This window comes from Scyliorhinus torazame, chromosome 16 (assembly GCF_047496885.1).
Source record: "Scyliorhinus torazame isolate Kashiwa2021f chromosome 16, sScyTor2.1, whole genome shotgun sequence".
NCBI lineage: Eukaryota > Metazoa > Chordata > Chondrichthyes > Carcharhiniformes > Scyliorhinidae > Scyliorhinus > Scyliorhinus torazame.
Window position 1 is genome coordinate 113,509,685 of NC_092722.1, and position 17,847 is coordinate 113,527,531.

Genomic DNA, 17,847 nt, shown 5'->3' on the forward strand with positions numbered 1-17,847 from the left:
GTTGCCATTTAGTTTATATATTATTTATTTACTTGGTAAAACGGTCACTGTTATTTATATTGTTTTATTGTTGTAAAGAGGGAAAACCTTTGTATTGTTTTGTTTGGCCGAAAAATTTGAATAAAATATATTTTAAAAACAAGGTCCTTACCAACAGCGGGCCCAGCAGGTCCGCATACTTGTAAAGTTCAACCAGGAACCCATCCGGCCCCGGTGCCTTCCCTGCCTGCATGTTCCCTATCCCTTTGACCAACTCCTCCAACCCAACCGGCGCCCCCAACCCCGCCACCTGCCCCTCCTCCACCCTCGGAAACCTTAACCGGTCCAGGAAGCGACCCATCCCTCCCTCTTCCAGTGGGGGCTCAGACCGGTACAGTTCCTCGTAGAAGTCCCTGAACACCCTATTGATCCCCACCGCACTTCGCACCGTGTTCCCCCCTCCATCCCTAACTCCCTCGATCTCCCTAGCTGCCTCTCGCTTCCGAAGCTGGTGCGCCAGCATACGGCTTGCCTTTTCTCCGTATTCATATACCGCCCCCTGCGCCTTCCTCCACTACGTCTCGCCTTCCTAGTGGTCAACAAATCAAACTCAGCCTGGAGGCTGCGCTGCTCCCCAAGCAATCCCTCCTCCAAGGCCTCCGCGTACCACCTATCCACCTCTCCCTCTTCTCCCCCCTCTCCTTGTGTGCCCTAATGGAGATCAGCTCTCCTCTGACCACCGCCTTCAGCGCCTCCCAAACCACCCCCTACTTGCACCTCCCCATTGTCATTAGCCTCCATGTACCTCTCTATACACTTCCGGACCTGCCCGCTCACCTCCTCGTCCGCCAGCAACCCCATCTCTAGGTGCCACAGCGGGCGCTGGTCCCTCTCCTCCCCCAACTCGAGGTCCACCCAGTGCGGAGCATGATCAGAAATGGCTATCGCCGAGTACTCCGTATCCTCCACCCTCGGAATCAGCGCCCTGCTCATGACAAGTCAATCCGGGAGTAGGCCTTGTGAACATGGGAGAAAAATGAAAATTCCCCGGCCCCCGACCTCGCAAACCTCCATGGATCCACCCCTCCCATCTGGTCCATGAACCCCCTCAGCACCTTGGCCGCTGCCGGCCTCCTACCCGTCCTTGACCTAGAGCGATCCAATGTCGGATCCAGCAACGTGTTGAAATCCCCCCCCCATTATCAGGCCCCCTGTCTCCAGGTCCGGAATCCAGCCCAGCATACGTCGCATGAACCCCGCATCGTCCCAATTCGGGCCATATACCTTGACCAACACCACCTGCTCCCCCTGCAGCTTGCCACTTACCATCACATACCTACCGCCATTGTCTGCCACAATGCTCGACGCCTCGTACGACACTCTCTTCCCCACCAAGATCCCCCCCCTTCCCCCCGCGGGGCCCCATCTCCCCTACCGACCATCAACCCCCCAAGCAGTTTACCTACCACCCCCCCCCCCCCCACGAGCCCGCCCGGCGGGCCTAATTAAAACAATGCCCAATCAACCCCCAAAAAACAAAGAACCCCCCCTCGAAACACAACCCAACAATCCCTCCACCGCGACCCCTCATCCCCGACCCTTAGTCTGAGTCGTTTTTCGGCCTGAACAAAGGCCCACGCCTCCTCTGGGGACTTAAAATAATGGTGTTGATCCTTACAGGTGACCCACAGACGCGCCGGCTGCAGCATACCGAACTTCACCCCCTTCCTGTGCAGCACTGCCTTCGCCCGGTTGTAACCGGCCCTCTTCTTCGCCATCTCCGCGCTCCAATCCTGGTAGATCCGGGCCTCCGCGTTCTCCCACCTGCTGCTCCGCTCCTTCTTGGCCCACCTTAACACACTCTCGATCAGCAAACCGGTGGAACCGCATCAGCACCGCTCGCGGCGGCTCGCTGGGCCTGGGCCTCCTCGCCAGCACTCGGTGGGCCCCCTCCAGCTCCAAGGGTTCCTGAAAGGTCCTTGCTCCCATCAGCGAATTCAGCATGGTGACCACGTAGGCCCCCACGTCCAATCCCTCCAGGAGACCCAGGATCCGCAGGTTTTTCCACCTCGACCGGTTCTCCAGCTCCTCGAACCTCGCCTGTCATTTCTTGTGGAGCGCCTCCACCTTCACCGCCAGGCCCAGGATCTCGTCCTCCTTCTCCGAGACCTTCTGCCGGACCTCCCGGATCGCCGCCCCTTGGGCCGTCTGGGTCTCCAGCAGCTTATCGATTGAAGCCTTCATTGGCATCAGCAGTTCTGCTTTCAGTTCCTTAAAACAGCACTGGAGAAGCTCCTGCTGCTTTTGCACCCACTGCCTCCACGCTGCCTGGTCTCTGCCCACCGCCATCTTGGTCCACCTCCCTCGCACCTTTCTTTGCTTCAATGCCACTTTTTAAAAATCACCTCACTCCTGGTCCAATCCATACACTATCGGGGGAATGTCGCTGTCCCCTTCCTACACCGGGAAACGTCGAACAAGCGTCGTTACACGCCCTAAAAAGAGCCCAAAAGTCCGTTTTTAGCGGGAGCTGCCGAACGTGCAACTTAGCTCTGCATAGCCGCAATCAGAAGTCCCGACAGGTATCTTTCGATACCGCCACAAAGTTCAAACCCGAATACTGATCAAAAGAGCCAATACACCAGTTAGTTAGTTCAAAGTCAATACTATTTATTTACACACACAGTAATATCTACTCATGCACGAAATACTAGACTAAACTATCACTACTGCTAAAGCCTATACTTAGCTTTGGGCACCCACTTAGTCAGAGGAACAATGGCCCTTGTTCGGTTCGGAGGTCAAAGTGGTGAAGGGGAAACAGCTAAGGTCGTCTATCTGGTAGCGAGCGTTGACCTTGGACTTACTTGCTTCTGGTGCAGCTGGTGCACGGGTCTCTCCGCTGTGAGAGCCGAGTCCAAGAGAGCAATTCTCTTTGGGGCCTTCTTCTTATACCCGAAGGGGCTTAGTGCGCTTTTGGGCGGGCCTTGAACTTGGCCCCAATTAATTGGACCGTATCTTGATCACTCGTATTGATCTTGCCCACTAAAGAGGTGGGTGCGCTGATGGCTGGGCTTGTCCTAGGTGGCCGTTGGCCTGTTTTGTTTTCTGCTTTTGGTTTGGGGAACTGGCGCCGTGAGGTTTGTGGCCAGATCGGTTACTTAAGTATCTTCCTTTGTTCACGTAAATGGGCCATCCATAAGCTAATGGGCCTAGTTTTAGTCTTGTCTGGGAGCTGCGGCTCCAATATGCAGACTCTGTGCCTGCTTGCTTTCTTAACATTGTCCATTTTTCCCTGCAATCTTTGCAAATGTCCATTTTGTATTCTGGAAGTGGCCATCCCAGATGGCTACAATGGTCCCCCTAATAACTTCTCAAACTGTCACTAAGTTTTTTATGAACTTTGCTGAATTGGCCTCTGATTATTCATTTATTGGTGGTGATTTCAATTGCCATCTTAACCTGCTAATTGACAAACTCCCTGTCACAAGGAATTCTCCTACACTGCAAGCTAGGGCATTGGCTTTGGCTTGTGAAGAGGTAGATGTGTGGAGAACTTTGCATTCCAAAGATAAAAAGTTATTTTTTTCAGCCCCTCGTTGTTGTCACACCAAGATTGACTATTTTGTTGTACCAAAAGTGACCCTACTGTTGGTTGGCTCTGGTACCATAGGTAATATTGTGATCTCTGACCATGCTGCAGTCTTTTTAGAATTTCTTCTCAGTGGGCCCACCCATGGCCCATGTCCAGGGGATTTGATGCATCTTTACTTAAAGACCAAAAAATTCTATCTCATACTTCAATACTGAATTTGATGTGGTTTTTTTTTTTTTTAAATCAGTTAACTCCCTTTCTGATGTGAGCTCCTCTATTCTGTGTGAGACCTGCATGGCCTATGTTAGAGGTTTGATCATCTTGTTCTCAACCAGAAAGAGGCATAGATTGATGGAGCAGCAACGTCAGAGAGGGGTCTGGCCAGCTAACTGGAGAGGGTGTATGGTAAAATTCTTGTTATGCAACTGAAGGAAATTAGTGTAGTTCAGTACAACTGGATACGTTCTGACCCAGCATTCAGAGAGGAGTTTGAGGTTTGCCAAGTAGAAGTTGTATGAATTGGGGAACAAACCGAGTAGGTATTTAGTATTTCTTATGAGGAAGGAAATCAGACTGTAATGAAAACAAGGCAGAAGTTATCAACAAGGCTTTTATGAGCTTATATGCCATTTTGTATAAATTAGATCAAGCTGAGGACACCCCAGTACTTATGAAACTTTTTCTTCAGTCTCAAGAGTTGGAGAAAAAGCTTTAAATCCTCCAATTTCTGGGGTGGAGGAAGTCTCTGCCATAAAGGAGCTTCAGCCTGGTAAGGCTCCAGGATCTGACGGCTGTGTGTGTGAATTTTACAAGGAATTCGAAGATTTATTGTTAGGCCCATTATATTCCTTTGTTATCAGTCTGCTATCGCAGTAACTTTAGGAGGTGAATATTTCCTTAATTCTGAAACTGGGCAAGAATCTCAAACAGTGTATTTCTTACATACCTATTTCTTTGTTGAATGTTGGAATTGAAAGTGTTGTCGAAGGTTCTTGCGATGCACTTGGAGAAAATCCTTCCTGTGATTATCTAGGGTGATCAAACTGGATTTATTAAAGGTCGGAATTCATGCAACGTTAGGATACTGTTGAATATTATCCAAGTCTGCCAAAAGTGCGCTTTGGATGACTGATTTCCCTGGATGCTGAAAAGCCATGGAATATAATTATTTCTTCTGTATGGATTGGGTGGGGACTTTGTGAAGTAGATTCAAGTACTCAACAGAAACCCAGTGGCAGAAGTCCTTACGCATGGTTATAGATCTAAGAATTTTGGTCTTAAAAGAGGGACTAGGCAGGTATGTCCCTTGTCTCCCCTTTCGCTTGCTCTAGCTATTGAACGGTTGGAAGATTTGTGGTGGCTAGTGGAGGTAGGCAGCATAGAATTTCACTTTTAAGCAGATGATGTGCTGCTGTTTGTTTCCAAGCCGAGTGTTTGTTCCTGCTTTTGGCTGCCACATCAATAAAAGCAGGAACAGAGACTGACTAGGAACTATGGTAAGTTGCAATTAATGCTCTCATCTAAAATAAGTGACTTAAGTTAGTATCACCAGCAATATTAGACACAGACTCTTTATAAACACAAGCATATACCATCTGGGTTGAATGGCCTGCATTTTGCGATAGGCATTATACATAATAATCTCTATTGTCTCAAGTAAACTGACATTAATACTGCAATGAAGTTACTGTGAATAGCCCCTAGTCGCCACATTCCAGCACCTGTTTGGGTACACTAAGGGAGAATTCAGAATGTCCAAATTACCTAACAGCACGTCTTTCGGAACTTGTGGGAGGAAACTGGAGCACCCGGAGGAAACCCACGCAGACACGGGTAGAACGTGCAGATTCCGCACCGTCAGTAACCCAAGCCAGGAGCCGAAACTGGGATGCTGGCGCTGCGTAGCAACAGTGCTAACCACTGTGCTACCCACTTCATTTAGATCACATACAGGCTTAATGGAGATGTTTGTGGCCAACCCTAGTCACATTCTACTAATTCAAGCATGTGGCTATTAATCACTAATCTTTGGCTCCCCTCATCAATTCCAACAGGTTGCCTCCAATTCCACATACTCATTTTCTTTAATCTTTTATACAGAAACTTCTGGAGGTTTTACAACATTCCATTAGTTACCTCCTCAAACTTCAACTAGTTGCTAGATGTGACCTTGTCAAGGTAAGTAGCAGATGGTCACCTCAAGCAAAATATTTATTTGCGAATTGCAATAGGTTTAAACATCGCAAAATCACAAGTTTCCCAAGTTCCATTTTATATTTTTCCATTGGGAAGAACTTTTCGGTGCAGATACCTCAGTATGTATGAAATACAATTTGAAATTCAAAAGGAATCAGCTATTACCATGACATCAGAAACTAGGGTTAAATACCAATATTAACATGCATGTTCTTTCCAATGGAAAAATATAAAATAGAACTTGGGAAACTTGTGATTTTGCGATGTTTAAACCTATTGCAATTCGTTAATGAATATTTTGCTCGAGGTGACCATCTGCTACTTAACAAATCTAGTCAAAATATATAGAAGACAAATTTTAAAGTGGTTCACAAATAACAGTTGCCAATGCTGATTAATTTTGTGAACGTTTTTATTTGGACAAAAAAAGTGAAAGATGCACAAGTAGTGTGATTTTTTTTAAAAATATAGGTTTTAACTACTTATTTTTTTAAAAGACAAAAACAGAAATCCACAATTAACATCCATAAGTTAGCAGAAGTGGAGCAAAGCCTCCTTCACATGTTGCTTTTACAAGGAATTCCATTGACTCATTGCTTTGCATTTTTGAGCCAGTGATCACTATGAAAAGCCAAACTCCCTTAATGCGACTACTAGCCGCTGTACATCATGGGCTAGCCATTGTGGAAAACAGTCTGAACAAAGCAAAATACTGCAGATGCTGGAAACAAAATAAAAACGGAATATTCTGGAAACACTCAGGCCAGGTAGCATCTGTGGAGAGAGGAAGGCAAGATTTACATTTCAAGGGTTCTGACAAAGGATTAAGACCTGAAACATTTTCCATAACCTCCTCAGAGCGGCAATCTCTGGCGGATTGCCACACTCGAATGATTTACCCACACTGGGGTTCTAAAGCCCCTTCCTCACTTAGGTTGGGTGAGACAGAAGCAGCAAGGTGCCCCCATCGGTGTGGAGTATCTGGGGTGCAATAAGGTAAGAAACAGCCCTTTTTTTTTTTTTACAGCCCAGCTGCTGTAAAGATGGCGTTTAAAGAGACAATTAAAAGTTAAAAGTGGTTCAGCCAACAGGGGGGAGGATTGGACCCGATCACACCCGGATGGTGGGGATCGGGTCGGGCCTGGGGTGCCCCTTGCAAGGCTGAGTCTGTGTGCTTAAATAGTTACTCTGGAGTTAGACATGATTTTTTCCCCCTCCAACTCTTTCAGAGTAAGTATCACAGTAAAACTGGCAGAACCAATCAAAGTAAGAGACTTAAAATCACTTGTGTCAGATGGTTCCCAGCTTAACGCAATTGTCCAGAGGAAGTTAGCACTCCTGGACAATTGCGTTGGGCTGGGAACTTCTTAGAAGGATTTCCCGGTGCATCACAGGGGTCCCCCCTAAATTGAACACTGGGACCAGGAAGTTATGGGCCGTTAATCCCATCTCCTGAACAAAATGAGCAAAAAACAAGCTTTTGATAAGGGTACAGGCCAGATCACAAAAAGTTGAGCACTTCTGAAAGCGACATAAAATAGACTTCTGCAAGTTTCAGCAAGGATAAATTCTGAACTCAAACATTGAAGCAAAAAAATTAATGAAGCTTTTTAAAAAAAAAAGAACAAAGCACTAGCAAAACAGTCCAACTGTTTTAATTACAAGTGCAACAGTTCAATTCTTCACTGTTTAGAGAAAGGTGCATTTTGCAGTAATATTTAATATATAATGGTATGACGATAACAGTTTAGTAGTTGTGAATTCAAGATTCCTGGTAAACATCATACAATTTGGCTGTGAAATATTTGTTTTACATGATTTTACCTATATTTTAAATAATTCATAAAAATTAGATAAAACGCCCCGAAATTGTCGCTGCTACAGTGGTTCAAGGAATTCACATAATTGGAAAATTGGCTGTGATCTCATTTACCATTTAATGTTGAGACCATTCACAACAGCAAATTTACTTAATTAGTAATAGGCAACTGTGGCAAACTGATTAGGGGAGGGTGCACATCAATCTTGTAATGAGTGAAATGGATAATAGGCAAGCAAGGGTACATTTTACTCGAGGTAGGTAACACGGTGTACATATGTCAAATATAAAAAGCTAGCACCATATACACTTACAATTATATCCTTGAGAAAAGACATTTGAAACTAGATGAAAATTATTAAATTTGAAACTAGATGAAAATTATTAAAATTGACAGGGTAACAAGGGGGGGGGTAAAGTATCTGTTATGATATAGTTGATGCACCAATGTAGCAGGCCTGTTAAGTGATCCGATCAGCTGACTCCAAGTACGAACATCAGAATGATGCATCTCCTTCACTTCCACTAAATGAATGGAATGCATTTACAATGGGCGGGCTAGCATTTGCACTTGGTGGTATTTGGCAACAGCAATCACTGTTGGCAACCAGCTTATTCCCACGTTTTACACCAATATTTCGGAACAAGTGCAGCAAAGTGAAAAGAAAATCGGCACAGAAAACCAGATGTTTGTTAATACTAGTCCAAAATGTAATGCATAGAATTGCAAAGCAGTCCGACTGGAGAACCATTTTCAGAATTAGCACTGGAATGCTCATCAGAAGAGGGAAAACATCACAATGTGGAATTTTATTAGTAAACTACTTGCTTCATTGCTCATTTGGCAATTTCTGCAAAAACAGTTTGCAGCTTTGAGTATAGACACAATGAACAGGAGCACTGTTTCAATTGAAGCAAATTTACAATACTCATCACTCACAATGATATTTATTGTGAACGGGCTGGGTTCCAATTGGAAAAAGAAATGTTGCCACTTTTTCTTCACTTGTGATAGTTGTAGTATAGCCAACATCAGTTCTACATTGCATACTTCTGAGTCCAATCTCTTGCTTGCTTGTTGTACCTACCAAAAATAAAACAGGCAATATGAAATTAGCACAAAACACACCGATGGAAACAATATACAAGGGATTTAGATGAAGTCCACGGGTTTTAATAGCTCTACCTGAAGAGATTTGAAACAGACCAACTTTAACAAAGGCAGCTGGCAAATTAATAAAATATTTTATACTTAAATTTAATACTGCACCTAAACTGATGTTTCACCAAACCCAAATTTAACAGGAGCATTTAGATTGACAGGAAAAACTCTGGCAGATAAACAGACAAAAGAATGCCAAATGTCTGCAATACTGATTGTTCTGAATTACCAATTTGTCTACGTCAGTCCTCTCCAGCAGTTCTTCATTGGTTCTGCTGCCTAAATCAGAGCACTTGGGAGCCCAATTAAACAGGTGGGCTCTATTTTGATTTCAAGGTTGGCAGCTTCGTGTTGTGGAGGCCTCCCAATAGGTTTGTCGGGAATTAATCCTCGCTACATTTCAGTGCTCAAACCTGGAGTGAGGGAGCCTATGGCTCTGGAACTTTTTAGGTCTTCTCTCTTGGGCCCTTGTTTATGTCACGGGTAGGTACACAAAATGCTGTGAGCCTTCAAAGGAGCTGATTGTCTACACAGAATAGCTATGTTCGGAAACAGAAATATAGCTAATGGCACAAGAGTCTCCATACAGCTTCCATTGTCTGCAGTGGATAATTGGGATGCTGGCCCACTCAAAGAATGAGCCCTAGAGAGAGGTATTGGAGGATTGCCACGATAGGTCGAAGACTTCGGAGAGGAATGAATCTTAGCTGGTCTTCAAGTAACCTTTCCCTCTCAAGCAATTCAGTGAAAATTAGAAACTGCCGCTTATGTGCATCTAATCAGATTTTGAAATGCCTGTTTTCAAGAACACAGGAGTTAACAAATGAAAGGTGTATCAAGTATGTCTGGAAATTCCCCCAGTTTATTAAAGGCACTACTCCAATTAGCTCTGTACCTTTCATACAAACTAATTAACCCAGGGTATTTATAGAAGCAAAAGGCAGTTGAAGTGCTTTCATGCATTTTGGTAAAACTATACATTTGTCAGAAACTACTCTTTCTAGTAGATTAAACCGTATTCTTGGGTGCTGGTCAAGGGTCTATATGCTACTTACTTTTCCTTATCTGTTTTATACATGTGTGCAATTTCTGGAACCAGTGGATCATCAGGATTAGGATCGCACAGGAGTGAACAAATAGACAATAAAACTGTCAGGAAAGAAGAACAATGTCCATTACTTTCCAAACCATCTGAATTATTGAAAAGCAAGCCGCACACATTTAGTATAATTAAGATACTGTATCAGACTAAAATTGTATGCGTAGAAGAAAGCAAAGAGCTTGCATTTATGTAATATATTTCAGGACATTCTACAGCTCAACCACTTAAATCTTTTTAAGTGTAGTCACTGTTGTTACGTGGGCAAACACAGTAGCCAGTTTATGCCGTCTCACAAATAGCAATGAGCTGTCCGTGTGGAGTTTGCATATTCTCCCCGAGTTTGTGTGGATCTCACCCCCACAACCCAAAGATGTGCAGGCTAGGTGGATTGGCCATGCTAAATTGCTCCTGAATTGGAATAAAAAGAATTAGGTACTCTAAATTAAGACAAAAAAAAACAAATAGCAATGAGATTAGTGACCAGGTATGCTGTTTTAGTGATTTAGTTTGAGGGATGAATAATGGCCAGGATACCAGGAGAGTTCTCCCAGCTTTTCTTCCAATAGTGCTTTAGGATCTTTAACATTCAACTCATAAAGGCAGTCAGGGCCTCATTGGAAAATCTCATCTGAAAGACGGGATATTACAGTGAATACACACACACAAAAAAAATCAGATTTACCATGGTACCTGGTCTCGAACTACTGCAATCCCAGTTCCCTAACCTTAAACCAATTGTTTTATGGGAGATGAATGGCGGTTGGAAGATCAGGACACTTCTAATCAGTCTGAACTTAGAAACTAGGCCTTAACATTCCAAATGATCCCCTCCAGTTTTTAAAAAATGTTTACTTTTGTTGAACAAAAAAAAGGCAAGGCAATTTATAAGCATGAATAGGATTTAGTGAAACAGTATTCTTACATTACTAAGAACGTCGGCCATACCTTTTGATATTGTTAATGCCGGTGACCACTGTGACCGCAGAATATCAAGACATATGCTGCCATTGCTGTTTATGTTTGGATGATATATTCTTGTTGTAAATGCAACCTTTAAAGTATAAAAAGTTACCATTATTTGCAGAGAAAAGATTCCTTTCTCCTTTCCCAAGTGCATGAATGTTGTAAAATGAAAGTTACCTTTGGTGGTTTAAAAGGGTAATCTGTAGGGAATTGAATTGCAAGAAAGAAAACTCCTCCCTGATACGGACTGTCATACTGGGGGAACAGAAAATCCCATATGTTAAACGCAAACAGGATTTCATCTATAAAACGTGAATAAAATGTAAAATAAAAATTTATGAGCTACTCACAGGTCCCATTATAGTGGCTTGCCAAACGAACACTAAATGTTGAAGGCAAGAGATATTAAGCAATAGTTAGAACAAAGTCTCCTTCAAATCAAATTTTGAAAATGTAAACCTTGAAAAAAAAAAAAAAAACACCCTTACTATCATCTCCTGCTGGACCCGCTGAACATTGAGCTGGTGGGTCTCGTTGCAAGTCTTTTAATTCCTAAATGAGCAAAAGAAAATATCATTGTTACTGCAGGAAAATAATCTGCAGTGAAAAAAATGTAACAGTTACACCATCTTCCGAAGTACCTGACATGTTAGGCAGAAAGTGTGGAGTTTACACAAGCTTAGTTGCAAGCTTTTGTTAAAATATATTTAAATTGGTGCATGTAGGGGGGGGGGGGGGGGAGTATATTACTTACATTTGAACTGAAGTGCAATTCATGAATTTGGACTTGATTCAAACTGAAGGCTGAAGAGTAGACAAGGTGCCGAAAAATCTAAGACTTGGCAATGCTCACATCGGGATGTGACATCCTATGGGCCAAAACACTAATAGCATTGATACTGCATTAAAAAGAAACAGTGACGCATAGCAAGACTACACAACACTGCAAAACTGAAGAATTAATGAGGCACAGTATTACGCAAAATGGAGAAGATCTTAAACATGTTTGTCTTCAACTGAAGATGCATCAAATTGACATTTGTCAATTTAAACAAAATAAATGTTATACTCATTAGTGACAGGATACTGTAAATGTTAGCTTCAGATTTAATTTTCCAGAACGGTTTTCACAACGTATTTAGCTAGTAATAGCAGTACAAATGTCAGACAATGATGATGTGGATTCCAGTTACAGGTACCTGACTGAGGATCTACAGCATACGTACTGTGCATATTTGCTATCCTTTGATATAATTACCAAGGGCAAGGGCAGAGACAAAGGTTTTGTAATGACCTGCTCATTAGTTATTATTGCTGCACCAATTGTTTTTTTAGTTAGATGGTAACTATAAGTTATTTTGCTCCAACCACAGGCTGCCTTTACCCACGTAAAGTGGTATTTATGCCTATTGCAACCAGAACAATTTTATTGGGTCGACTCAAAAACAAAGTTGAGTTATTTTACTGAACAACTGTAATCAGCATTTAGTAAAGCACCACATGGTAGCAATTTGATACATCTGGTAACTTGCCTTTTCATTGTAGAAGAAACATTACTGACCAACACTGGAGCATGTTCTCAGTGCTAACAAGGTCAGACAAACAAAATCTCAGTCACTAGCTTGAAGTAGAATATTTACATCCCATCTTAAAATTGGAAATGTAAGCAGGAAGAACTATATGCGTTCTGGTGTTTGAGTTGCACAATTTTTCAATCAAATCTCACAACAAACAGACATCACTTTGAATTTTGTTCAGACCAGTCCAGCACAATGTGTTATGTTTTGTTATGTATTAAACCAGTAGATTTCGCGGGAGTTGCTCATCATTATCCTGGGACGTGGAGCAGTTGGGCGGGGACGATGCACATGCAGGGGAGCACAGCAGTTTGGTACATTAGGAGCAGCAGCAAGACACAAGGGCTGAATTGAAGCAGGAATAGTGTGGATATGGCTGGTGTTATTTGGCAACCAAGAACAGCAAGGTCCAGCACTTGTGGTGAGCGGAGGCATTCGGAATACAAAGGTGAGGAGTCGAGCTAATCCCCAGACCAACAGTGAGAATGGCAGGCTCAAGTCTCTACAACATACCTTATGCTCACAAACGCACATTCAATTGCTCACAGAAGTTGGATTTTAAACTGTTTTAGAAAGGACACAAGTGTTATGCCATTTAATATACAATGTATTTGCCAAATTGATTTTTTTTCAACTTCAATCATCAGTTCAGGTCACATGTTTTCTCAGGGAAGTTTGTAAATTGTAAAATTCTAATCAGCTTCAGCAGCAGTAGCCTGTATTAAGTATTTGTCCGTTTCTTAAAAATATTGTTTTGTGTTTGTAACAAATTAAATGCAATGTTACAGTGTACACTCTGCTTAAAACTACAAAGGACTTGTACATGGTAATTCCCATGTTTTCCTTACATCCTGGTCAAGATGTATAGTTTCTCTTGTTTTTGGAACCAGATCATCTGAATAGTCATGCCAGACCTGCAGAGCAGTGAAACTTATGAACAAGTCCAGCATTATCAGAGAAAGGCCAGTCTCGTTATAGATCATCAAAGATAAAATCCATGCACCCATACCAACTCTAAAATCAGGTTGCGCTCAGATCCAAATGTAAGGCAGGCTTCTGCTGAATTCTGAAAGTTGCAGACCTAAGTTGCAGCACTGGTTCATCCAGGTTTTACAGTATACTACCTGGTTGTAACTCTGCATTCAAGATGTCTCACACCTGGCCCAAAGACAGGCATGAAGAACTCCCACGTGTCTGAAAGAGGTGCAGGCCTTCAGGGAAAAACATTTTAAAGATTTCAAGCACTTCCTAAGCATCTTCTTCATTAGCAGTTCCTTTCTGAATGATTAATCTTGGTTGTACCTCCTTGGTGTTTTGCGGCCTGTTCCGCTTCGAATTATTTTATGAATTCATTTTTACTTAATCAGGTGCAGGATGGGCATACATCGAAAGCATGATAGATGGCATGACACACCCAGACATACAATTCCCTGTGGTTTTGCTCAGTTAGAGACTATGCTGTTTTACAATGATAGTGCCAATGGACCATGAAACTCAGAATGGAAGAATGGGCCAGGCTGGCGCAGGGAAGTTGGAAAATTAAGTGTATCGGGAGAGAAAGAGGGCAGAGAGCATGTAGGGGGATGGGTACTGAGAGCACTGCAGGCAAAATGAGCTGGGGCAGAAAAGTGCTCATAGATATGTGGCTCGAAGCAGTCCAAGACATGTTTGGGCGTCCAGATCTGGGAGAGGTCAGGCCCAGAAATGAAGCAGTGGCAACAGCTGAGAGGGGGAGGTGGTTCCACTATAACTGAGCAGAAAAATAAAAGACATGTCTCCAGTGAAGATGCAGTTAAAGGGACATTAATCTTCATTTAAAAGTAGATTAAAAATCTAATATTTGCATAGAACAGCTGCCCACCTCTTGCAGCCTTTTTTAAAAAAAGTTATTTTTATCAATTCACCCTAAAATAACAAAATGAAATAAAAAGCAAGTTATTGGAGCTGTCAAAATCTCGCAGAGTAAATTAGAGATGTGAAAGCAACTGATGAAACCGGGGAGCAAACCACAAGAGTGTAATTTAATTCAGTTCCAATAACACATAGAACACTGTCATTCGAGTGATTTAAGTAGACTATTAAATCCCTGGAGCAACAATTGTATACTATACTGATAGAGGACATTGCAAAACTTGTCCAATATACAGGTTTACAATGCAAACCAAGGATGTACAAAACCAGCAATGAAAATGCCAACATTTTGGGGATTCAGATGTATTGAGCTGACAGGTATAAAGGAGCATTTAAGGAAAACAAAAGAGCTATGCAGGTATGGGAAATCAAGAGATTCACATTCAAAAGAATTTCCTTACAATAACATCCTTGATAATGAGATGAACTGCAACAAATTTTATATAAACAAAATAGCGCATTGTTCATCTCCCCAATAGCTCAGTTGGTTAAGGCAGAGTTCGACTGAGCTATACCTACCAGAATGTCCCAGGTGCTTTCCCAGTCTGTGCTGAATTAGCTGATCTCCGCCAGGGTGCAGGAGAGGCCCTCAGCACCCATAGGCTAAGGGAGAGTAAAATCAGCCAGGGATCCAGGTCCTGATCAGTATTTCCCCTGCTGTAAAGTGCATGCGTGGATAGGATCGGGCTCAGCTGTGATGCCCCCTACTGTCGAACTGCTTGCCAAACCCACTCTCTAGGTTCACACATGAAGAATGGCAACTTGAGCGAGGTATCGGTTGGTGGCCAGTACCTGTTGAACTGTCCCCCAGCATGAGTCAGTGCCTTCAGTAGAAGGGGTGTTAGCTGGAGAGGAAAAATAAGTTTTTTTTATGTAAAACATTGCACAAAAATAAGGAGATTCATCCTACTTCCAATGCTGTTGGTAGAATCAAAGGATACTCTATCTAGTTCTTAAAAGTGATTGTTTTTCTGTGTCAGTTCCAGCAGAGTAACACTCCTGCTACCTTGCCACGTGTAGACAAGTTGAGCAGATTGCTGCTGCACGTCCACCTGCAGCCTGACCCCATTTCACATGCTACCTAAAAGGACATAAGACAGATGTGAAAGGCTCACGCACTGTCTCAAACATGTTCATCTAAAAAGTGAGGCACAGCCAAGTGAGTTACAGGGGCTATACAAAAAACTATGTAACTTCAAGAGGAATAAAGGTCTATATGTAGAAAATGAAGATGCACGACTTCAAGAAAACAAGATTTAAAGGGAAGCACTGTTACTAAAATGTGGATAATTGAACAAATTGCATCTTGATCCCCATTCGCGAACCAATGATAGAAACACGAAACCTGTCACGGATTGCTACGTTAGATGCTCCTAGAACAGTACAGCACACAAGGAGGCCATTCAGTTCATCATGTCTGTGTTTGCTCTTTCAAAGAACTGTCCAGTTAACCCCACTACTTACATAACCGCAATTAATTTGCTTCCAAGTACTTTCCCAGTTACGTTTTGACAGTTATCTCTGATTCAATCATCCCATCAAGCAGTGCACTTAAATCCTAACCACCCATTGAATTAAAAGGAATTTCCTCCTGCCTCCTCTTTTTTTAGGCAATCACCAAAATCTGTGCTGTTGATTATCGACGCTTCATCCAGTGTGAACAGGTTCTCTTTATTTACTCCAGCAAAGCCCTACATGATTTTAAACAACTCTTTGTCACATCTCCTCTCAGCCTTTTCTGCTCCAAGGAGTACAATGCCAGCCTCTCTAGTCTAGTCTTAGGGGCAGCACGGTAGCATTGCGGATAGCACAATTGCTTCACAGCTCCAGGGTCCCAGGTTCGATTCCGGCTTGGGTCACTGTCTGTGCGGAGTCTGCACATCCTCCCCGTGTGTGCGTGGGTTTCCTCCGGGTGCTCCGGTTTCCTCCCAGTCCAAAGATGTGCATGTTAGGTGGATTGGCCATGATAAATTGCCCTTAGTGTCCAAAATTACCCTTAGTGTTGGGTCGGGTTACTGGGTTATGGGGATGGGGTGGAGGTGTTGACCTTGGGTAGGGAGCTCTTTCCAAGAGCCGGTGCAGACTCGATGGGCCGAATGGCCTCCTTCTGCACTGTAAACTCTATGATAATTCAATTTACTATTTTAGTAAATCTCTTCTGTGCCCTCCCCAAAACTTTCATGTCCTTTCTAAAGTGTAGTGCCCAGAATTGGAAGGTACAGTGGTTAGCACTGCTGCTTCACAACACCAGGCACCCTAGTGTTATTCAATTTGGGTGACTGCCTGGAGTTTGCACGTTCTCCTGGTGTTTGCGTGGGTTCATCCGGGTGCTCCGGTTACCTCCCAAGATGTGCAATTTAGGTCAGGTTACAGCGATAGGGGTGGGGGAGTGGGCTGAGTTAGGGTGCTCTTTTGAGGGTTGGTGCAAACTTGATGGGCTGAATGGCTCCCTTCTGCAATGTAGGGATTCTATGGATGCTTCAGTTGGGAGTTTAGCTCGGGATTTGTTTTGCACAACTTTCTGGCTTTTGTACTGTATACCTTTATTTATCAAGTTCACAATTCCATATAAATTTATTAACTGCTTTATAAACAGCCCTGCCACCAAAGTTTGTACACAAACACCTCCAGATCTTGGTACTTTTAAAATTGTACCACTTGACTTAAAGGTGTTTGTGTACAAACTTTGGTGGCTTTTCTACCAAAATGCATCTCACATTGGCGTTGCATTTAATCTATCATGACTCTGTCAATTCCAACAGCCTATGTCTATCACACCTCAAGCACCAAACAGCAATCATTTTGTAGTGACGATCTAGTTCATGACTCTTGTGTTTTTGTATATAATTAAGTTTTAGGAATTAAGAGTTTAACTGTAGAAAATTGGATAAATGCAGTTAAAGCAGCTTTGCAATTTTTTTTTACAGTTAAAAAGATTGGGGCCATGTTAATTTAAAAAGTTAACAGCTTGAAACACAAAATCATAAAACACGTGTGCTGACTTAGCTGGGAAGCTTGAGATATGATGTCTGCAATTCTTGCAGTAATGACAGTCCAGAAAAATGCTTTGATTTAGGACTAAATTTGTTTTAAAGCATTCAGTAAATCCTGAAAGGTTGCAAAATAAATTAGAAATGATGGATCATTCATCTAAGGGTTGGCTTGAGGACAGCACAGAACATGATACATCATCATGGAATGGGTGGAGCTTTGGGAGGTCTTCTGGCTTCAATTTATTTGGGTGTTTGCTGGAAGTTTTTCATTGCAGCTTGACTCATGGGATTTGCAGTTCACCAAGATAGCTGAAGTAAATGAGTTAGCTAGGCCTGCACAGTAATCATTCGGGGAAAAATCTAACTTCATCATTAACCCTATGAAATACAGGTGAGTCTTAATCTTTGTTTGATTTTTGTGAAGTTGCAAAATTGCCTAGAAAAACTAGTGGAGACATCTACAGTGGTCCTCAGAGTGTCGTGCCAAAGAGTGCGACCAGCAGATGAGCTTAAAAGTATTGGAAAAGTAACCACAATACGGGACTGAGGT

The 17,847-nt window shown here is 42.8% G+C and overlaps 1 protein-coding gene across 8 annotated transcripts in view; it reads right to left on the reverse strand.

The window, feature by feature from the left end:
* Positions 1 to 6,164: 6,164 nt before the first annotated feature.
* Positions 6,165 to 17,847, reverse strand: part of ube2d1b (ubiquitin-conjugating enzyme E2D 1b) — a 28,507-nt gene continuing 16,824 nt past the window's right edge. For 2 of the 8 annotated variants that reach the window (XM_072478925.1, XM_072478920.1), the window contains exons 2-8: positions 15,097 to 15,149; positions 11,305 to 11,368; positions 11,167 to 11,198; positions 10,994 to 11,071; positions 10,799 to 10,904; positions 9,807 to 9,900; positions 6,165 to 8,673 (exon numbers count right to left, since the gene is read on the reverse strand). In XM_072478925.1, coding sequence (XP_072335026.1) covers positions 8,628 to 8,673; positions 9,807 to 9,900; positions 10,799 to 10,904; positions 10,994 to 11,071; positions 11,167 to 11,198; position 11,305 — 357 coding nt within the window. In that variant the 5' untranslated portion in view covers positions 11,306 to 11,368; positions 15,097 to 15,149 and the 3' untranslated portion in view covers positions 6,165 to 8,627. Of the gene's footprint in view, positions 8,674 to 9,806; positions 9,901 to 10,798; positions 10,905 to 10,993; positions 11,072 to 11,166; positions 11,199 to 11,304; positions 11,369 to 11,570; positions 11,701 to 12,906; positions 12,957 to 14,823; positions 15,072 to 15,096; positions 15,150 to 17,847 lie in introns of those variants that run through there. The other 6 variants (XR_011935466.1, XM_072478924.1, XM_072478923.1 and 3 more) reach the window with 6 other exon arrangements.